General features: G+C 46.3%; 1 protein-coding gene across 3 annotated transcripts in view; it reads right to left on the bottom strand.

The window, feature by feature from the left end:
• Positions 1–23475, bottom strand: part of UPRT (uracil phosphoribosyltransferase homolog) — a 59061-nt gene that overhangs the window by 10801 nt on the left and 24785 nt on the right. For 2 of the 3 annotated variants that reach the window (XM_038747831.1, XM_038747829.1), the window contains exons 2-3: positions 9636–9678; positions 4277–4346 (exon numbers count right to left, since the gene is read on the bottom strand). In XM_038747831.1, coding sequence (XP_038603759.1) covers positions 4277–4346; positions 9636–9656 — 91 coding nt within the window. In that variant the 5' untranslated portion in view covers positions 9657–9678. The remainder of the gene's footprint in view (positions 1–4276; positions 4347–9635; positions 9679–23475) is intronic. The other variant, XM_038747830.1, reaches the window with a different exon arrangement.

Genomic DNA, 23475 nt, shown 5'->3' with positions numbered 1-23475 from the left:
GCTGAAGAACCCCGGAAAAGTTTGCAGCCATCAGGAGAGCACCGTTTGCTAATTACATTAGCCGAAGAGCAGACCCTGCTAGGACTCAGAAGACCGCACGGTCACACGGAGGGACAGCCGGGCCGAGGAAACCCGGCTGTGTTTACACTCAGAAGACACTCTGTTGATCAGATTATCTCCTAATCTTCCGCTGAGACATCAAGGGAGAGTACTGTGCGCTAATCACATTGGGAGAAGAGCAAAACTGTGCTAGGATTAAGACCACCCAGAACAGACAGCAGCAGGGAAAAAGAAGCTCACCGCGCTGAGTACGAGCTACAACAGTTTGCTAATCGCGTAAACCTTGTTTATGCCCACCCAGGAGGATGATCTGAAAACTACCTTTTTTTTCTTTCCCCTAAAAGAAATAAATACATGACCAAGCCTGTCCTTGGGTGGGGATTCCTCAAGTCCTGGTCATAATCAATCAATCAATCGTATTTATTGAGCGCTTACTGTGTGCAGAGCACTGGACTAAGCGCTTGGGAAGTCCAAGTTGGCAACATATAGAGACAGTCCCTACCCACAGTGGGCTCACAGTCTAAAAGGGGGAGACAGAGAACAAAACCAAACATACTAACAAAATAAGATAAATAGAATAGATATGTACAAGTAAAATAAATAGAGTAATAAATATGTACAAACATATATACATATATACAGGTGCTGTGGGGAAGGGAAGGAGGTAAGATGGGGGGGATGCAGAGGGGGAGAGGAAGGAAGGGGCTCAGTCTGGGAAGGCCTCCTGGAGGAGGTGTTCTAAATGCTGGGGTAGATACAAGCTAATTGTAATAATAATAACCGTGGTATTTGCTAAGCACACTCCTTGGCGTTGGAAAGGGACAGAGGTGACACCAACAGTGCTAACCGTTTTGCCCCGGCCGACGGGATCCGGCCTGCATTCTGGCTCCTGATATTGCGAGTTATTAGAGTTATTACTCTATTATTACTCTATTTATTTATTATTATTTTATTTATTACTCTACTTATTACTCTATTTATTTAACTTGTACATATCTATTCTATTTTATTTTGTTAGTATGTTTGGTTTTGTTCTCTGCCTCCCCCTTTTAGACTGTGAGCCCACTGTTGGGCTGGGGAAGCAGCGTGGCCCAGTGGAAAGAGCCCGGGCTTTGGAGTCAGAGGCCGTGGGTTCAAATCCCGGCTCCGCCACCTGTCAGCTGTGTGACGTTGGGCAAGTCCCTTCACTTCTGGGCCTCAGTTCCCTCATCTGTAAACTGGGGGTGAAGACTGTGAGCCCCTCGTGGGACAACCCCTTTTAGACCGTGAGCCCACTGTTGGGTAGGGACTGTCTCTATATGTTGCCAATTTGTACTTCCCAAGCGCTTAGTACAGTGCTCTGCACATAGTAAGCGCTCAATAAATACGATTGATGATGATGATGATGTCCGCTGTGTGACCTCGGGCAAGTCACTTCACCGCCTCTGTGCCTCATCTGTAGACTGTGAGCCCACCTTTTAGACTGTGAGCCCACTGTTGGGTAGGGACTGTCTCTATATGTTGCCAATTTGTACTTCCCAAGCGCTTAGTACAGTGCTCTGCACATAGTAAGCACTCAATAAATACGACTGATGACAGCCGGATTACCTTGTACCTACCCCAGCGCTTAGAACGGTGCTTTGCACATAGTAAGCGCTTAACAAATACCAACATTATTATTATTAGGGACTGTCTCTCTCTGTTGCCAACTTGTACTTCCCAAGCGCTTAGTACAGTGCTCTGCACACAGTAAGCGCTCAATAAATACGATTGATTGAGTTGCAAGTGGTCCTGACTGGGTTGTATGGCTGGACCAGGAGTCCCCATAGTTCGTGGCCCCTATATCTCCGAGGGGCCACCACTGGCCAGGCCTCAGAGCCCGCCACAAGGCCGAGGACTGGACTGGGGCCCCTCCCGGACCTGCCGTCCACTCACCTGGCCCGGTGGAAGGCCGCTGGGTGGGAGCTGAGTTTTTGGAGCCGTCCACCTTGGGCCACTAAGTCACGGCCCAGGGGTCCTGCCCCACGCCAAGTGCCGCCGGGCTGGACAACCGCCACCCAGGGCCGCTCGCTCACCAGGCCCCGGAGCCCCCGGACAATCCCTGGCCTCGCGGCGGCCGGGAAGAGTGTAAATCTCCCAGCTCCAACTTGGAGCCATACTCGAGAAGGATGGATGGCCCAGGCATCATCATCATCATCATCAATCGTATTTATTGAGCGCTTACTGTGTGCAGAGCACTGTACTAAGCGCTTGGGAAGTACAAGTTGGCAACATACAGAGACAGTCCCTACCCCCAGGCAGTGACAACGCCCCTCCTCATCCCCCTCCCCCTCATATATACAGATGTATATATATGTATATATATATGTATATATGGTTGTACATATTTATTACTCTATTTATTTATTTATTTTACTTGTACATTTCTATCCTACTTATTTTATTTTGTTGGTATGTTTGGTTCTGTTCTCTGTCTCCCCCTTTTAGACTGTGAGCCCACTGTTGGGTAGGGACTGTCTCTATGTGATGCCAATCTGTACTTCCCAAGCGCTTAGTACAGTGCTCTGCACATAGTAAGCGCTCAATAAATACGATTGATTGATTGATTGATGTATATAGGTTTGTATGTATTTATTACCCTATTTTATTTGTACATATTTATTCTAATTATTTTATTTTGTTAATATGTTTTGTTCTCTGTCTCCCCCTTCTAGACTCTGAACCCACTGTTGGGTAGGGACCGTCTCTATATGTTGCCCACTTGTACTACCCAAGCGCTTAGTCCAGTGCTCTGCACACAGTAAGCGCTCAATACAACTGAATGAATGAACAAGGAGGAGGAAGAGAAGCACTTATGTACCTATTTGTAATTTATTTAGATTGATGTCTGTCTCCTCCTCAACCCCAGACTCTTTGTGGACAGGGAATGAGTCTGTCTATGGCTGTACTGTACTCTCCCAAGCACTTAGTACAGTGCTCTGCACACAGTAAGTGTTCAATAAATACTACTGAATGAATGAGGAGGAGGAAAAGGAGGAGAGTGACAGCAAGAGTACAGCAAAGAGAGTAAGTGAATTCACTGAGAGCCTACAGGGGCCAGAACACAGGATCCTCTTAACTCCCCCCTCCCTTAAACCCTTTCTTTCTTTCCTCTTCTACCCCTATTTTCTAATCCCCCCCTTTATCCCCACCACCTTTCCTCTTCATCCCTTCAAGCCCCTAACCCCCCCCCAGTGCCAGATCCCTTCCTGGAAATCCAAACCAACAACTGGCACGCCTATCTAATCTATTCAGTTCTGGATCCCTCAGTCTGGACTCCTGTATCAACGGTGAGGTGGGTGCCCAGGAATCGAATTCGGCTTTTATTCACGGTACTGAGTCCCAGGGGGCCGGCGGTGTGGGTTTTAATGCGATGCAAGCAAGGCCTGGTGGGAAGACCGCGGGCCTGGGAGGCGGAAGGACCTGGGTTCTAATCCCAGCTCCACCACTTGTCTGCTATGTGACCTTGGGCAAGTCATTTTACTTCTCTCGTCTGTAAAATGGGAATTCGATGCCCCTCCTCCCTCCTCTCTAAACTACGTGGGACAGGGGCTCTGTCTGACCTGATTATCCTGTATCTTCCCCAGAGCCTAGGACAGTGCTTGGCCTTTAGAAAGGGCTTAACAAACACCACAATTGTGATTTTTATTGTAGGAGAAACCCTGGGGCTAAGACTTTGGCTCTCCCTCAACTCAGAATGAAAGATCCAATAAACTGGAGAACTCTGGGCTTTTTTTTTTTTTAATTAGAAGGCTAATTTTCTTACAAAATACCTCCCCCTGAACTTTTGCCATTCTCTCCTGCGGGCTGGGCTCTCATTCTTCCACTCTCCGCTCACCCCCGCTCACTTGTTTCAATAACCAAAGAACCTCTGTCTTCTGCTCTCGGCCGCAGTTGTCACACGACTGCCCGCACGCAACTCCTAATTACGGTCCAGGTTGGCCACACTGAATGCAACCCTTGTACATTTGGGGACATTTTGTGACCTTAAATTGACTTTTTGTAGACTGAAGTCAGGACAAAACCAGCTCTAAGCCCACTTCCTCACTAGTCACTTTCCACACTTTAGAAGCTTAAGCGATCAGTGCACAAACCAAATCAACTAGACCGCTTATTCCCTCCAGTCCGCCCCGACTTCGCCATTCCCCCGTTCCTCCTCATCAACTCTCCGAAGAGTGGGTACGATTTTTCCGGTTACCTGTTGGAGTGGTCACTGTGCATTCCGTGTAAGGCAGCTGATTCAACCCTTCCTCCACCACAAGTCGGATCTGCAGGACCAACGGAGGAAACGTTAGCGGGGGGCTCTCAAAAGGTACAATCATTTCGCCTGAAGCAACTTCGGCACAGTGGCTAGTGCGGTCCCTTTAAGCCTGCCATTCAAAGCACAAGGCTAATGATGTCTTTCAGCCTTTTTTCTTTTCTTTGGCGAGGGCGGGGAGGATGGCTGCTGACAGGGATGCATGACACGCTGGATTCAGGGCCACTCAATTCCCTGACTTCTATAACCATAACCTTTTATCGCATCACAGTTTATAAAAAGCCGCCCTGGAACTGACTCACTGGATAGTAACAGGTGATGCCCTTCTTCAAAACACTGCACAGTCCCTCAATTTATTATTGCTTGGTCAGAATCACTCAATCGTATTTATTGAGCGCTTACTGTGTGCAGAGCACTGGACTACGCGCTTGGGAAGTACAAGTTGGCAACATATAGAGATGGTCCCTACCCAACAGTGGGCTCACAGTCAGCTGCCAGACCGCGTCACAAGAGAAAAACACCAAGAGGCCCACTGGTAAATGTGGTCCTTTGGTGGACAGTCCTCCTGTTCAATTTGGTATATTTCTCCTTCAGGCACGATAGAAAGCCAATTATAGAAACCTCCGTTATAAGAACCTTGGCCGGCTTGGATGATTTTTTTTTTTAAAGTTTCGAAAAGCAAACAAAACGGCCGAGTGCCTGTCAAAGAGAGCCGCACCCGATTTGGTTCATTATTCGAACTCTCCTGGCATTCGATTAGTTTGAAAAATGGGCTTTCTACGGGCAGCTTAACGTATGGCCTTAAGAGTATCTGAGAACCGTCTCCACAAAGGGGTAGACTCTGCAGGAAAGACGGGGCTGAGTTGGCAACGCAGGTTTTTCTTCAATCAATATTACATTAGTGATTGCCGAGCGGAAGCGGGGAGGCGCCGGGCTGGGCGCCCTGTTATCGCAACACAACACAACACAACACTCTGCGATTAGTGGGATCGATGCTAAGAGGTCCAAGACGTTGTCAGCCTGCAGCACAGGCAGAGGGCCCTGAAACCTCACCAATACACTGTGCGACGGCTCTTGTCGCCACCTTCTCTGGGGAGGTACTTATTGCACACACCAATCCAGCGCTTAGTACAGTGCTCTGCACACAGTAGGCGCTCAATAAATACGACCAAATGAATCCAAATCCCCCTCTAGATTGTACGCTCGTTGTGGCCAGGGAACGTGACCGCCAACTCTGTTGGATTGGGCGCTCCCAAGCGCTTGGTACAGTGTACTTCGAATCCCGGCTCCGCCAATTGTCAGCTGTGTGACTTTGGGCAAAGTCACTTAACTTCTCTGTGCCTCAGTTCCCTCATCTGTAAAATGGGGAGTAAGACTGTGACCCCGTGGGACAACCTGATTACCTTGTATACCCCCAGCGCTTAGAACAGTGCTTTGCACATAGTAAGCACCTAATAAATACCATTATTATTATTATTATTATTACTGCTCAAGTGATCGGGGAAGCGGCACGGCCAAGTGGAGAGAGCCCCGACCCGGGAATCAGAGGGCCTGGGTTCTAATCCCAGCTCTGCCAAACTGCTTGCTCTGTGACCTTGGGCGAGTCGCTTCACTTCTCTGGACCTCAGTTCCTCGACTGTCAAATGGGGATTAAATCCCTGTTCTCCCTCCTAGACTGTGCCCCCCATGTGGGATAAAGGACTGTGTCCCACCTAACTTGTATCTACCCCAGGGCTTAGAACACTGAAACACAGTAAATGCTTAACAAATACCACAAAAAATAAATAAATACTACTGACCAACTGATTAAAAGGCTAGAATTTCTCTCCTCAGAGAATCTAGGGCTTTAGGGTACTTTAGGCCCATCCTGTCATTCCCTCGTGACCCAGGCAGAGCCCTAGCCGGACATAATCCCATCCCGCGAAAAGACTGGTAACTAAAATTTGGAGAGCTTAAAGTGGGTGCCGGGTTTCTGAGGCCCAAGATCCCAAGCCCAGCTGACTTTGGCAGCAAGGAACATCCCCGCTAGAGAGTGATGGTGGATGAAGGAAGGGGAGGAGGAGCCCAAAATCCATTATTTTATTTTGTTAGTATGTTTGGTTTTGTTCTCTGTCTCCCCCTTTTAGACTGTGAGCCCACTGTTGCGTAGGGACTGTCTCTAGATGTTCCCAACTTGTACTTCCCAAGCTCTTAGTACAGTGCTCTGCACACAGTAAGCGCTCAATAAATACGATTGATGATGATGATGATAATGCAAGTGGCATGAGCTGCCCCAGTCCCCTGACCAGAGTCTTCAAGTCAATACAGCTGAAGTCTAAAGCTTAACTGCCCGTCCCTTCCTTTAACAACTGCATTATTCCCGAGCTGTAGCGTTTCACTTTTCTCAGATGAATACTGCTGTCTCCATGAGGAGAAAGCACTTTACACTAAAGCATGGGCCCTTCACAACTGGCTACCAGGAAAGCGAAAGGCAGAAAGAGGAATGGTTTCAACAGTTCCGCCTGCTGTTCTCCACTGCAAAATGCCAAAGCAAAAGAAAGACGTGCGGGTCCTCCTTTTCCACCCCGGTGAATGTCGGTGCGGCAGTGACGACCACCCCGCCCTCAAATGGAGAGGGCGGCAGGAGGAGGGAACACCAGCTGTCTGTGGCTCAGATGGCGATGCTGCTCTCTGGTCAGTAAACAACAGCTGTACAATCAACGGGGCGGGTCACTGCCCCTGTATCCGCATGGAATTCTCACTCGGCTGGTCTCGACCTTCACCGTTCAAAGGCTGAGAGCAGCTGCCCCGTCTCTCGGCGCTGTCGGAGAAAACCAAGCGATGGGGAGGTCTAGTCACTCAGTCTTTTTAATATCCTCTCCGAGTGCCACTGACCATCCACACGAGGCTAGGTTGTGCCGCGTTCCTAACACGAGGCATCCACCTCTACTTCTGCTTTCTCTACTCCCGTGCTCTGCACACAGTAAGCGCTCAATAAATACGACTGAATGAATGCCTTCTTAATTTTGAGTGCCTTTAAACGTTTGAAGGATTCAGTTTGATCAACTAAATAAAATCCAAACCGCTATTCTCTCAGTGTTAGTCAAAAAATGTTTATCCACCATGCATAGTAGCCGCAGTGTACAATACTAGTTGCTTAATATATACGCATACATGCTATACGATATATATGTAGAGAGAGAGAGAGAGAGAGAATGTAAAAGTTGACTTATTCAGATTAAGGTTTATAGAGGGTGCTCCTACTTAGACTGCCGGTTGTGCCGTGTTCCTAACACAAGGCATCCACCTCTACTTCTGCTTTCTCTACTTCAAGAGCTTAGTACAGTGCTCTGCGCACAGTAAGCGCTCAATACGACTGAACGAATGCTTTCTTAATTTTGAGTGCCTTAAACGTTTGAAGGATTCAGTTTGATCAACTAAATAAAATCCAAAGCACTATTCTCTCAGTTAGTCAAAAATGCTTATCCACCATGCACAGTAGCTGCAGTGTACAATACTAGTTGCTTAATATATACGCACACATGCTATACGATATATATGTATAGAGAGAGAGAGAGAATGTAAAAGTTGACATTCAGATTAAGGTTTATAGAGGGTGCTCCTACTTAGACTGCAGGTTGTGCCGTGTTCCTAACACAAGGCATCCACCTCTACTTCTGCTTTCTCTACTTCAAGCGCTTAGTACAGTGCTCTGCGCACAGTAAGCGCTCAATAAATACGACTGAATGCTTTCTTAATTTTGAGTGCCTTAAATGTTTGAAGGATTCAGTTTGATCAACTAAATAAAATCCAAAGCGCTATTCTCTCAGAGTTAGTCAAAAATGCTTATCCACCATGCATAGTAGCTGCAGTGTACAATACTAGTTGCTTAATATATATGCATACATGCTATATGATATATATATTGAGAGAGAGAGAGAGAGAGAGAGAGAGAGAGAGAGAGAGAGAGAGAGAGAGAGAGAGAGAGAGAGAGAGAGAGAGTAAAAGTTGACTTATTCAGATTAAGGTTTATAGAGGGTGCTCCTACTTAGACTGCAGGGCAGGGACTGTCCAACCTAATTAACTTTTATCTATCTCAGTGCCTATGACAGTGTTTGATACATAGTAAGTGCTTATCAAATACCATTTTAAATTTTTTTTAACCCGTACAGCATTTTTTTAACCAGTACAGCCCTGCAGGTACCTCCCTCTCACAGAAAAGCCATGTGGCCTACTGGAAAGAGCATGGGAATCAAAGGACCTGCATTCTAATCCTGGCTCCACCACTTGTCTGCTAGGTGACCTTGGGCAAGTCACTTCCCTTCTCTGGGCCTTAGTTTCCTCTTCCTTAAAACAGAAGATTAAATCCTACTCCCGCCTACCTAGACTGTGTGCCCCATGTGGGAGGGGATCTGTGTCCAAACTGATAACCTGGTATCTACCTCAGTGCTTAGAACAGTGCTTGGTACACAGTGAGTGCTTAACAGATACCCTAATTATATAAACCCAATACTTATTTTGCTCAAATATCCTGCCCACCTTTGGCAGCAGTCGGACACTGAACTGATCATGAATTCCAGGTTAGACTAGTCCAAATAAATGAGGGTTTTCTGTGTATTTATGTCTGTCTCTCTCTATATATATAAAATATTTTTTGTGGATAGATGTATGTCTGTCTATTGTCACTAAAGGAGGTCAAAAGCAGTTGAGATTGTGATATGTTAGCCAAGCCACTCTGGTTGCCTTCGATCTTTGCAGGACTGGGTTTGCTCAGTTCCTGGATGGGAAACAAAAGGTAACCTCTGTTGCTGACCTATACAGATTTGGGGGATTCAGCGAGCAATGCCACAGGAGCACTGGATTACCATCCCAAATAGAGATATTGCTGAAACACTCCTGAAAAGGCGAAAAAACTAAGATCTCTTTCTACTATGATCGAGGATTCTTTAATCTTTTTGTCTGCCCTAGAGGGTGTTGGCCTCTTCGATGCTGCTATAACCCTGAAGTCTCCCTATGGTTTCAATAGATTTCACTTCACATGCTGAGAAACAGTACAGTTTGATAACTGGGGCCATATATGAAGAAGCAGCAACATGTCAGTATTAGATGAAATGAGTCATAGTGTTTTGGGGGATGAAAAATGTGTAAGGCAAAGTTTTTTCCTACAAGAGTAGAAACAAAAATTCAGCAATCAAGATAAAACTGGAGTACAAAATTTTTCACATCTGAACCAGCTCTGGGACTAAAAGAACCTCTGTCTAGCCCTCAGCAGGGGTCCCTACATTCAAGAATAAAATGGAAATGGAAATCCTCCACCTACCAAGCGATCCGCAGAAAACATGAAGTCCCCTCTACTGGCTGTCCTAAAAGAGAAAGTATACAATTTTAGCCTAAGCTTTATTGGAGAGTACTTACTTCATGCATACTAAAAGTCACACCTAATAAAAGCTAAAAGTTATATATATATATATATATCCACTTATCTAGATAGGATTAGGCTGTACCAATGCGGGATTTTTTTTCCCCAAAATACAGAGCTATAATTTTATTTTGGGAAAACCCACTGAAAAGGCTTGTTTGACGTGAACATACATAGAACAATCAGGGATTTGAGCCTCCAACTCACTGCCAGGCAGTAGCCAGCAGAACAACATTCTCTTAGTACAGTGCTCTGCACACAGTAAGCACTCAACAAATACGACTGACTATCGGCATCCACTCCCTTGGAGAACTCATTTGCTGGCACAGATGATTCCAAAATCTTCCTCTCCAGCCCTGACCCCTCTCTTCCTCTGCAGTGTCACTTTTCCTCCCGCCTTCAGGCTCTCTCTACTTGGATGCCCCACAGACATCTCAAACTTGTACTCTACGTTTTCCCACCCAAACCCTTTCCTCCTACTGACTTTCCCATCGCTGTAGACATCATTCTCCGTCTTTACCGCGTCCTCAGCTCATCTTTATCATTCAACTTGCATGTTCTACTTGCTATTGGGCATTTGATATTCACCTCACCTTCACCTCCATGGCACTTAGGTACATAACTATAAATCATATATTATACATTATTTATATTAATGTCCGTCTCCCCCTCTAAGCTGTTTGCAGGCAGGGAATGTGTCTCCCAACTCTGTTGGACTGTAGTGTCCCAAGCACTTAGTACAGGGATGTACACGCAGTGAGCACTCAAATACCGCTGATGATGGCATCCTCCCTTTCCTTTCCATCAAAACTGCTACCATGCTGATCCTATGCCACTCTGATTACTACAACAGCCACCTCATGGACCTTCCTGCCTCCTCTCCCATCTCTCCCCACACCAGATTATACTCCACTCTGCTGCCCGGATCATTTTCCTAAAGAACTGATCAATCCCTGTCTCCTCACTCCTCAAGAACCAACCCCTTCCATATCAAACTCCTTTACCCGATGGTTTAGGCTTCAGCGCACTCCATCGGCTCTCCCCCACCTACCTTGCCTCGCTGATTTCCTACTATAGCCCAGCCTGTATACTTCACTCCTCTAACGTCGACCTATTCACTGTACCTCAATTTCATCTTTCTCGTAGCCAACACCTTTGCCCACTTTGTCTTTCTGGCCAGAAACGCCCTGCCCTTTCGTATATGGCAGGCCACCACTCACCCCACCTTCCCAGCCTTACTAAAACCACATTTTTTCCAGAGGCCTTCCCCAATTAAGCCCTCCTCATTTGCCCTACTCTCATCTATGCATTTGGATCTGTACCCTTTAAGCATTTGCTATTCACTCTACCCTCTGCCCCACAGCACTTATGTACATATCCATAATGTATATCAATTTCTGTCTCTCCCCCTAAACTGTACGCTCTCTGTGGCCAGGGAATGTACCACGACTCTGTTGAAGTGTACTCTTCCAAGCTCTCAGGTACAGTGCTCTGCACACAGTAAGTGCTCAATAAATATAACAGTCCAAACTGGAGTCCCCATTCCCAACCTCAACGAATTATGGGCACCCCAAGGAAGTCTGCCTGATAGAAAACCAAGCTTTCCCTAAGCTTTGCCAAATGCATTCTTCCTGGTCTGAATTCCTTGTATGGAATCAAATCTCTACGCTCCTTCCAATAATTTGTAACCAGATCTTAAAAGTCCCTTTTGTTTTACCAAGTTGGTATAATCGTCCGTACACAGTTAGGGCTCAATAAATACTGTTGACTGGAGTCGCCTTTGTCTTTCTTCAACCAAATCTTTGTTTTCCAAAAGATTTCTGCTGTTCTCCTCATTTTCTCTGTACTTTGCCCTTCTTCCACAGAGGTGCAAAGGCTAAATACTAAGAGCTCACCATGAGGTGGGTTAACCAAACCAAATCCATCAAACCCACTTAATGACGGCAGCCAGCAGGCCTTAGACTTTGTTTAAAAAGAATAATAATAATAATAATGAAAATGATAGTCATATTTAGGCCCCAATCTACATGCCAGCACCCTACTAAGTACAGGTTAAACAGCTCAGACACGGTCCCTGCCTCACACGGGGCTCACAATGTAAGGAGGTGAAACAGGAATTGAATCCCCATTTTACAGATGAGGAAACTGAAGCACAGAAGGTAAGTGCCTTGTCCAAAGCCACACAGCAGGCAAGAGGGAAGCAGTGTGGCCTAGTAGATAGAGTCTGGGCTTAGGAGTCCGAGGATCAAGTTCTAATTCCTGCTCCGCCACTTGTTAACTTCGGGGTTTCCTCTTGGTAAAATGGGGATTCAATCTTACTCCTTCCTACTTAGACCATGGGACAGGGACTGTATCTGACCGGCACATAATAAGCACTTCATAAATACCATAAAAAAGTAATGGCAGAGCCAGGATTAGGACTACCAGGTTTGGGCTCTTTTCACTAGGTGATGCTGATTCCCCAACTTCCCTGCTTTTTTAGTCAAACGATGGGACTGGCACACAGAACTGGATGAAGTCCTGAGTAATTAAAAATCTCTGTCCGCATCATTTTCAAAAACAGTCCTGTACCACACTTCCCCAATGGAACCTGCAGACACACATTTTCCTCAGTGTTCCTTTCATCACCACCCTTTTTAAAAGACACAAAACCTGTTTTTTAAACTCCCTTACTTTCTCTGAAGAATACTGAAACACTCCAGAATCAATTAAGAATATTGCTAGGGTTAAGAATTGATTCACTCAAGACACGTCTCAGAGCAACTGAATTTAAACAGCAATTAAAACAGCAACGGTGTATTACCCTTTTATAGTGTTGCAGATCATACATATCTGGGTATACGGAGAAATATTGATGTTTCAGGACTACATAACGAGAGAGTATAAATTAAAAACAGAATCCATTTAATAATACCCTGCGACTACAAATGAAGCTTAGAAAAAAAACAAAGAACCACAATCAACCACTCTGAACTACTATATCCAGCAGGCTGTGCTTTGGAAAATTCAAAGCACTTTTCAAGCATTATCTATTCCTCACAACCCAGCTGTCAACTAGCTAAGAGGTAGGAGTCAACCTTACTTCACTAACAGAGAAACGAAGAGGCAGGAAAATTAACAAAGTGTGCTGTTCTGTCCTCGAGTGGCTCAAAAGACTCTGACACTCCAGACAGATCCCATTTTATAGTTACCATTTTTCCTGGGCTTTTCTGGAAAAAGTGAACGATGTTAATGAGAGCTAGCCACTGCAGCAACCAGTCAACAAATGGTATTTATCGAGCACTGACTGTGAGCGCTTGGGAGAATACAACAGAGTTGGTAGACACGTTTCCTGCCCACCACAAGCTTAAAGTCTAACTTCTCTGTGTCTCAGTTCCCTCATCTGTAAAATGGGGACTAAGGCTGTGAGCCCCACAAGGGACAGGGACCATGTCCAGCCTGATTTGCTGGGATCCACCAGCAAGAGAAGCAGCGTGGTTCAGTGGAAAGAGCCCGGGCTTTGGAGTCAGAGGTCATGGGTTTGAATCCCGGCTCTGCCAATTGCCAGCTGTGTGACTTTGGGCGAGTCACTTAACTTCTCTGTGCCTCAGTTACCTCATCTGTAAAATGGGGATTAAGACTGTGAGCCCCCCGAGGGACAACCTGATCACCTTGTAACCTCCCCAGCACTTAGAACAGTGCTTTGCACAAATTAAGTGCTTAATAAATGCCATTATTATTATTATTATTATCCACCCCAGCCTTTAGTACAAAGTCTGGCACCTAGTAAGCACTTAACAAATACCATAATTATTATTATTATTGAGGACAAAGAAAGGCTTCCAAATCCCTGCTGGCCAACAACGGTGAGACCGTGCACGAATGTGCACTGGGAGTAAGGAGACAACTGGACTCCTGTTGTGACAGTGAAGTGGGCGACATTCTTCCAAATGCACACCAAATTCACACAACCCACCAAATGAGTCCTTAAGGAGCGCTGAGCTAATTAAGAAAGCATAGTTGTGTTTCATAAACGGCCCAGAATGCTTTGAGCTCGATATGGGCAAGGGAACGTGTCTGTTAATTCTACTGTAATGTACTCTCCCAAGCACTTAGCACGATGTTCTGCACATAGTAAGGGCTCAAGAGAAGGGGAGCGGTGGGCCGGAAAGCTAGGGTGATGGCAACAAGAACTCCTCACAAGGGTAGAGGTAAAGGGCGGTTTGAGAAACCAACGTAGAGCTGATGGATGAGCAGCCAAAGGGTCCGGGAAAGCCCCTCTCCCACTCCTCCCGGAAGCCCCCCGCTCTCCCCAGCCAAGTCTCTGCCCTGGATGCTGACTGGTCAATAACTCCGGATCGGCGTCCAGATGGTTCTGGTGAATCGGCCAACTTTCCCCCGCTGGGTCCCAACTATTTCCCATTCAACAGCAGAAATCACACTGAGCTCCTACTGAGCCCAGGTCACTGGACTAAATGCTAGCCAAGCAAAACATCAGCATGAAACACACTCCCTCCCTACAATCAACTTCCATTCTAATGGGGGAGGTGGACAGAGAAATAATCACAAGCAGCAGAATTAGAATAAACTTCACAATGTTCCGCCTAAGTATGCACGATGCGCAGAAAGACCTAAGTCTGAGATTTAGTGCGCAGACAACTGGGTTGTAATGCACTTTCCCAAGCGCTTAGTACAGTGCTGGCACGGAGTAAACACTCAGTATGTCCCCCTGATTGATTGATCGTGGGGAAGGGCTTGGAGGAGAACAGCGTTTACCAAGGTTTTGAAGATGGAGAGGTTGAGGCCTGGCAGGATTGTCGGGGGAGGGAGTTCCAGGCCCTGGGGACAACATAAGCAAGAGGGCAAAGGTGGGCAAGACATGGGCACCTCCACTACCTGGAGGTGGCCTTGGTAGAAGCAGGGACATATAATAACAATAATAATAATAATAATAATAATTGCACTTGCTAGGCGCTTACTATTTGGGGAGCAGCATGGCACAGAGGACAGAGCACAGACCTTGTTGTCACAAAGTCAAGAGCTCTAATTCCTCCTCTGCCGCTTGTCTGCGGTGTGACCTTGGGCAAGTCACTTCACTTCTCTGTGCCTCAGTTACCTCATCAGCAAAATGGGGGTTGGGAGAGGGAGCCCCACATGGGCCAGGGACTGTGTCCAACCTGATTGGCTTGTAGCCACCCCAGTGCTTAGTACAGTGCCTGGCACATAGCAAGTGCTTAACAAATGCCATAATTATGATTATTATTGGTTCTAACCCCGGCTCCACCACTTGTCTGCTGTGTGACCTTGGGCAAGTCACTTCACTGGGCCTCAGTTACCTCATCTGTAAAATGGGGATTGAAACGGTGAGCCCTATGTGGGGCATGGACTGTGTCCAACCCGATTTGATTGTATCCACCCCAGAGCTTAGTACAGTGCTTGGCACAGAATAAGCACTTAACAGCATAATTATTATTTTTATCATGAGCACTGTTCTAAGCACCGGGGTGGATACAAGTCAAATCGGGCTGGACTCAGTCCCTGTCCCACTTGGGGCTCACTCTCTTAATCCCCATTTTACAGATGAGGTAACAGGGGCCCAGAGAAATGACTTGTCCAAGGTCACACAGCATACATGTGGCGGAGCCACGATTAGGACCCAAGTCCTTCTGATTCCACGCTGCTTCATGGAGGGAGCTGATGAGTAAGGTGGAGCAGGCTGAAGGAGAGTCCTGAAGACAGAGAAAGACATCTGCTTGATGAGAAGGATCCTGGGCAACCATTGGAGGGACTGGAGGAGAGGAGAGAGATGTGCTGAGCCAGGTTTTGGGAAGATAGGCCAGGCAGCAGTATGGAGTATGGACCTAAAGCGGAGAAACCAGCAAGGAGACTGATTCAAAAGTCCAATCCAATCGGGATGGATGTTTGAACCAGGATAATGGCTGTACGGGGAGGAAGGGGCAGATTTGAGAAATGTTTCTGAGGTAGAGAAGCAGCACGGCCTAGTGGGTGGGTAGACCAGGAGCCTGGGAGGCAAAAGGACCTGGGTTCTAAGCCCAGCTCTGACATTTCTCTGCCGTGTGACCCTAGGCAAGTCACTTCACTTCTCTGGGCCTCAGTTACCTCATCTGTAAAATAGGGATTAGGAGTGCGAACCCCACATGGGACAGGGACTGTGTCCATCCTAATTAGCTTGTACTTCCCAAGTGCTTAGTACAGTGCTCTGCACACAGTAAGTGCTCAATAAATACGATTGAATGAATGGATGAATCCACCCCAGTGCTTAATACAGTGGCTCACACTAAGTGCTTAATAAAAAAAAAAGAAAAAGAAGTTAGGACTTGGCTGGGAGGAAGTCAACTCCTGACTGCGGAGAGTGTGGTCTTGGTGAGGTGAAGGGAATGAAAACTGTACTGCAGTCGGTCAAGAAGGGAACTGGTGAGGTGGAAGTGAGAGCAACACGCATATACAGCCCTTTCAAGGAGTTTGGACAGTGTAGACAGGACCACCATCCTCCCTGTCTCACAAGCCTGTAACCTTGGCTAACACACGGTCAACCTGCCACCAAATCCTGTCGGTTCAACCTTCCCAAAATCACGAAAATTCATCCTTTCCTCTCCATCCAAACTGCTACCAAATTCATCTATCTCCCCTTGATTATTGCATCAGGCTCCTTGCTGACCTCCTGTCTCTCCCGTCTCCAGTCCATCCTTCACTTTGCTGCCCAGATCATTTTTCTACAGAAAGGCTCAGTCCCTGTTTCCTCATTCCTTAGAACCTCCAGTGGATGCCCATCCACCTCGGCATTGAACAGAAACTCCTTACCACAGGCTTTAAAGCCCTCAATCATGTTGCCCCCTCCTATGTCACCTCCCTGATTTCCTACTATTACGCAGCCTGGGCACTTCACTCACTGCATCTCTATCTCGTCTATCTCATCACCAACCCCCTCGTCCACATCCTGCCTCTGGCCTGGAACTCCCACCCTCTTCAAAGCTGAAAGACAATCACTCTCCCCTCTTTTAAAAGCACACCTCCTCCAGGACGCCTTCCCTGATAGCTCTCATTTCCTCTTCTCCCACTCCGTTCTGCGGCCCCCTTGCACTTGGATTGGCACCCTTTATTCATTCATTTATTCAATCGCATTTATTGAGTGCTTACTGTGTGCAGAGCACTGTACTAAGCGCTCGAGAAAGTACAAAACAGCAATAGAGACAATCCCTGCCCACACTGAGCTCACAGTCTGGTGGGGAGACAAACAATAGAAGTAAACAGACATCGATATATATAAATAAAATTACAGATATATACACGTATGCACATACATATTCACCCCTCCATCAGCCCCACAGCACCTATGTACATAGCTGCAATTTATTTATTTACTGTCTGTCTCCCCCTCTAGACTGTAAGGTCATTGTGGGCAGGGGATGTGCCTAGCAACTCTGTTATAGCGTACTCTCCCAAGTGCTTAGTACAGTGTTCTACATATGACAAGTGCTTAATAAATGCAGTTGATTGATTGAGAGGGGATGACAGCTTGTGGTGGTGGGGGGGTTGGGAGATGTAGAGACATTGTTAATAGAATGGAGACTTGAGCACGTTTGAAACCAAATGGAAAGGAGCCCTGTGTAAGTGAGAGGCTGAGAAGAGCAGTAAGGGATCCAGTGTTTTTCAAAGGGAATGGAATGGAATCAGAGGGACATTTCCATCCCAAAATAGGCAACTTCAGCCACCTGAAATCTACCCTTATTTCTGCGTACATAACCTATTTCCACTTCAAAATGAATGAAAAAGTGTTTTTCTTTTCCTTACTGAAAATAAGAGCTCTAGCAACTTGTGCCTTCTGTTCTAAAAACTGTTGAGATTAGTACAGTGCTCTGCACACAGTAAGCACTCAATAAATACGATTGAATGAACTGAATAAATGAAAAGAGAGGAATGCACAGAGAAGCACCGTGGCTCAGTGGAAAGAGCACGGGCTTTGGAGTCAGAGGTCATGGGTTCAAATCCCGGCTCTGCCAATGGTCAGCTGTGTGACTCTGGGCAAGTCACTTAACTTCTCTGGGCCTCAGTTACCTCATCTGTAAAATGGGGATTAAGACTGTGAGCCCACCGTGGGAAAAACCTGATCACCTCGTAACCTCCCCAGGGCTTAGAACAGTGTAAACATAGTAAGCACTTAATAAAATGCCATAAAAAATGCACATGGATTGCCATTTCCTTTCTGTCAGTTTTGTCGCATCCAATGAGCACTGCGCTGTCTTCAGTCGCCTGAATTCAAAGAGTGGTCCCCTGCTGTTTTTCAGGTGTCAAATCTGCACTGTTCCCTTTAAATCAATTTGGAAATGAAAGTAGAGAGACCCGGAATTGAATATGATAGCTACATTATAAGAAAGAACCTAGAGGAGCCTCTAACACCTATATTTAAATCCACAGCCCTGCTGACAGACCCAGATTTCATACGACACACACAGGATTTTGCTGATCTGAATGGATGAAGTTGCTTTTACGGAAACCAAACTCTGGGCTTCATTAGCACCAACCCCTGTACTGTAAATCGTAACTATTCATTTTCGCCTCACAACCATTACACTTAGTCTCTCCCCCTGGAGAATCAACCTTTTGAAAGACATTTAAATGATCTTCTGTCTCTAAGGAGTTCCAGAGGGAAAATCCAATCTAAAACTACCACAGAGCAGGGCCCGGGCAACAGGCACATTCAAAGTCGTCTTGATACTGTTTAATATTTCAACACATGAGCTCTCAGAATTCACTCCATGGAGGGAGAAAAAATGAAATTTAAGCCAAGTGCTCTTTGAATTGTACAGTACAGAAACGCAGTCAAGACGGAGGTAACAGATCTAGCCACTTCTTCGGAAAATGCATCTCATCCCCTTCTTCTCCTCACACGCTACATTAAGGCTTTCTCAGTAGAGACATTATGAGACCTTGGCAAGTACGTCGTGCAGAGCTGAAAATGGATTCACAACTACTTATTTCAGTTCTTCATCTAGTCTTGATGGAAAAAGAAAAATCTATAAATGTGGGTCACTTATGGGTAGAATAAAGATTATTCAGGTTAAAAAAAAAAGCATCAAATGGGAATAATTCTCTGTTCCACACTGTGTGGCTTGGACAACATAACAGCCTCCTTTTTTTTTATGGTATTTTTTAAGGGCTATGTGCCAGGCACTGTACTAATCCCTGGGGTGGATACAAGCAAATCGGGTTGGACACAGTCTCTGTCCCACATGAGGAAACTGAGGCCCAGAGAAGTGAAGTGACTTATCCAAGGTCACACAGCAGACAAGTGGTGGAACCAGGATTAGAATCTAGGCCCATGCTGTATCCACTAGGCCTCACTGCTCCTCCTCACTTGTCTCCACGGATCGTCTTCTTGAAGTGTCGCTCAGCACACACCTCTCCATTCCTCAGGGATCTCTAAATTTGTCCAAAACTCCTCACCATCTACTCCAAGGCTCTCCAGCGACTGGTCCCACTTTACTTTTCCACTCTCTTCATCCGCTATTCCCCTACACACTCTCTTCACTCGTCGCAGGCCAATTTGCTAACTGGATCTCAGCCCACTCTCCTGCCAACACCCTCTCACGCACTGTTCCTCCAAGGCTGGCTTCCCCTCCCACCCCAAATCCAACAGATTACAGCTCTTTGCAATTTCAAAGCCCTCTATAATCCTGCCTCCTCCAGTCTTCCTGGATTAATTCCCACCACTCCAAGGCATATCAACCTGGCAGCCTCTCATGCATGTTTAATTCAATTGTATGTTTCTACCGATCATTCTCTTTGTAAATAATTTTGTGTGTCTCTCTCTCTGCCCTCTCCCTCCCCCGCCATTAGAGTGTAAGCCCCTGGCACATAATAATAATAATGACGGCATTTGTTAAGCGTTTACTAAGATTACAATAAAACCCAGCCTCAGACGGGCGGCTCCCAGCTGAAAACTGAGCACCGACTGCACCCGAGAATGAAGTGGCTCACCCGCAGCAGAAGCCCAGGACAGAGCCTCATTCGCATAATGGTGCCTACTATGTGCCAAGCATTGTACTAAGCGCTGGGGTAGATGCAAGACCATCAGGTTGGACATTCATTCATTCAATAGTATTTAGTGAACACTAACTGTGTGCATAGCACTGTAATAAGTGCTGGGGAGAGCACATTATAACAATAAACAGACACATTCGCCGCTCTCAACGAGCTTACAGTTTGGAGGGGATACTGTCGCTGTACCTCACGGGGCTCCCAGTCTAGGCAGGAGGGAGAGCAGGCACTGAACTTCCATTTTAGAGGCCTTCTCTAGGGCCTCAATTACCCTTCTCCGCCTTGTGTGTCACCTAGGCACTTGGCTGTTTACCCCCTTTAAACACTCTGAAAATCACCCCAGCCCCACGGCATTTACGTCCATATCTCCCATATCCCCTAACTGTAAGTGATTTTAATGTCGGTGTCCCTACCTCTTTGTGAGAAGGGGTCATGACTACCAATTCTGTTGCGTTATACGTTCCCAAGTGCTTAGTACAGCACTCTGCACACAGTAAGCACTCAACAGATACCACTGACTGATTAATTTTCCACACGAGGAAAAAGGGGCAGAGAAGTTGAGTGACTTGCCCCAAGTCACACGGCAGAGTCAGGATTAGAACCCAGGGCTTTCGACTCTCGGGCCCGGGCTCTTGCCACACTAGCTGTCATGAGACGAGGAGGCAAAAGCCAAAATTGTGCAAGGCGCTGCCAACAAAAAACAACATAGCAAATGGACCGTTTTGGTGTGGGCATAATGCCTAAGGAATTGTAGCTCCCAACAATAGCCTCTTTAATCATGCATAGAGCCGAGGGAATTTCACCTTCCGTGGAGCATTCTTAAAGTTTGAAGGACAAGTGTGTCTGTGTATGTTTTCTCATTCCTTTATCTACTGAAGGCTTGTCAGCTTGCATCTGTCTCTTCCATTAGACTGTACAATCATCGGGGCAGTTGCTTAATTCTCCAGAATACTTCCCAGACATCTGGTACAGTGCTCTAACAAATCAATCGTACTTTTTGAGCACTTACTGTGTGCAGAACGCTGTATTAAGAGAGTGCAATATAACAATAAACAGACACATTCCTTGCTCATAACCTAAGGTCTAGAGGGGGAGACAGACATTAACATAAATGAAGAACAGATATGTACATAAGTGCTGTGGGACTGGGAGGGGGGATGAATAAAGAGAGCAAGTCAGGATGAGCAGAAGACAGTCAGAGAAAAGGAAAGGAGGGCTTAGTCAGGGAAGGCCTCTTGGAGGAGATGTATCTTCAAAATGATGTACTTTTCAAGAGGGGGAGAGTATTTGTCTGTAGGCTATGAGGAGGGAGGGTGTTCCAGGCCAGAGGCAGGACGTGGGCGAGAGGTCAGGGGTATTTATTGGATATCTACTGGATGCAGAGTACAGTACTAAGCGCTTGTGATAAGACAATACAGAGTTAAGCACCTTCTAGGAACCTATGACCACTAAATAATAACAATGATGATTTCCCCATAGAGAGGGCCAGTGGCTACAGAAAGGATAAATTTTGTTGGCCTTTATACGGTCTCTGTCCTTAGAAAAAAAAACACATCTATAACTCCCTTCTCCAAGGACTTCATGATTGATTCTTCAACATTTCCCAAAATGAAATGTAGTCCTTTCTGGGAGGAAAAACAGCTTCGGCTAGAAGTGCCTCCCTACTGCAGTTCAGAAGAATAAAGAAGCCTCATCTGTTAGGGAAATGCAACATAAAAGCTTTTCTCCACTTCAAAAAAGCTTACGGGGCTCCTTTCTTTCACTGGAGGAATGCTTCATTTCAAGTTCACATTTAGTAGAAAACTCGGAAAATGTCAAGCACTTGCTCCACTGCTACCTTGTCACTCTGCCATGTTCGGAATAAAGTGCAGTTCCAAGGTTTGTCATACTTCCAGGGTATTGCAAATGTTTTATTAATACATATTTATGAGTTCCTTCCTTCCCTCTTGCAAAGCAAACCCCCAGCGCAGCACTTGAGCCGACCTAATCAGCTGTGAAAGTGAAGGGCAAAAATACACTCTACTACCTGCCAGGTGCAGTCATCAAGGCCACAGACCTTCAGCACGAAATTCTTAGGCTAATGGCAGTGAGGTTAATTATTTACTTGATTCTCAATAGAGTATGGTCGGGTAAACCTTGGAAATACGGCAGTTAATAATCATCCGACATTTTCCTTCAGCCGCCTGCCTTAAAAATCCTTTTTCCACTCCACAGCTCGTACGTCCAAATCAGTTTGAGTTCATTCTTTCTAATGAAAACATGAGTACCACAGAGCAAACACAGGGGAGGTGAAAAATGGTGCAGTACCGATTTTCAGAAACCCCCAAGTGAAGCACACTAAAGGTTCCAAGTCCCCCTACATTGTCAGCTCCTTGAGGGCAGGGATTTGTCTACCTCCTCTGTCACGCTGCCCTTTGCCAAGCGCTTAGTACAGTGCTCTGCGCTCCGTAAGTGCTCAATAAATACCATTAATTTACTGACTCAAGACAGACCTGGGGAGTCGCTGAAGGTTCCCAGGTTTACTGCAGAATGGCTGTCCAAGAAGGCAGTCACCGAAATGGTCCTCATTCTTTCATTCGATCGTATTTATTCAGCGCTTACTGTGAGCACAGCACTGTACTAAGCGCTTGGGCAGTACAAGTGGGCAACATATAGAGACGGTCCCTACCCAGCAATGGGCTCACAGTCTTGAAGGGGGAGACAGACAACAAAACATATAGACAGCTGTCAAAACCGTCAGAATAGAATTACAGCTATACGCACATCATTAATAAAATAGAGTAGTAAATATGTACAAGTAAAATAAAGTCATAAATCTGTACAAATATATACAAGTGCTGTGGGGAGGGGGCGATGGGCAGGGGAGGAGGAGAGGAAAAAGGGGGCTCAGTCTGGGAAGGCCTCCTGGAGGAGGTGAGCTTTCACTCAACCCACGTACTCAATCTGTCACCAAATCCTGTAGGTTGGATCTTCACAACATCACTAAGCTCCACCCTTTCCTCTCCACCCAAACTGCTACTAAGGTGAACCGAGCACTTCTCCTAACCCGCTTTGATTATTGTACCAGCCTCCTCACTGACCCGCCTCCCCCCACTCCAGTCCATACTTCACTTTTCTGAGAAAAACAAAATAACCGAGTCCACGTCTCCCCACTCCTCGAGAACCTCCAGTGGTTGTCCATCCACCTCCACATCAAATAGAAATTCCTGACCATTGGCTGTAAAGCCCTTCACGAGCTCGCCCCATCCTCCCATACCTTCTTGATTTCCTGTTGTGACCCAGCCCTCGGCCCACACCTTCGCTCTTCTAACGCCAACTTACTCGCTGTTTCTTGATCTTTTCTTTCTTGCCCCCCTCTTTCCTCGGGCCTGGAATTCCCTCCCCCTTCCTGTCCAACACACGATCGCTCTCCCAACCTTCAAAGACCTCCCAAAACCACATCTCCTCCAAAAGGCCTTTCCTTACTAGGCCATCATTTCCCTGTTTGCCTTCCTCAGCTTGGGCCTGTACTTCTTAAGCGCCTATGATCTTCTCCCCACCTTCACAACACTTGTGTACCCATCTATATTTCATCTTAATATCCTTCTCTCCCGCTAGACTGTATGCTGTTTGTGGGCAGGTATCATGTCCACCCAACTCTATGTACTCTCCCAAGTATTTAGTTCAGTGCTCTGCACCCAGTAAGCGCTCAATAAATACCACC

The sequence above is a fragment of the Tachyglossus aculeatus genome, chromosome 6 (assembly GCF_015852505.1).
Source record: "Tachyglossus aculeatus isolate mTacAcu1 chromosome 6, mTacAcu1.pri, whole genome shotgun sequence".
Taxonomy (NCBI): Eukaryota; Metazoa; Chordata; class Mammalia; order Monotremata; family Tachyglossidae; genus Tachyglossus; species Tachyglossus aculeatus.
This window is presented reverse-complemented; position numbering and strand designations above follow the sequence as displayed.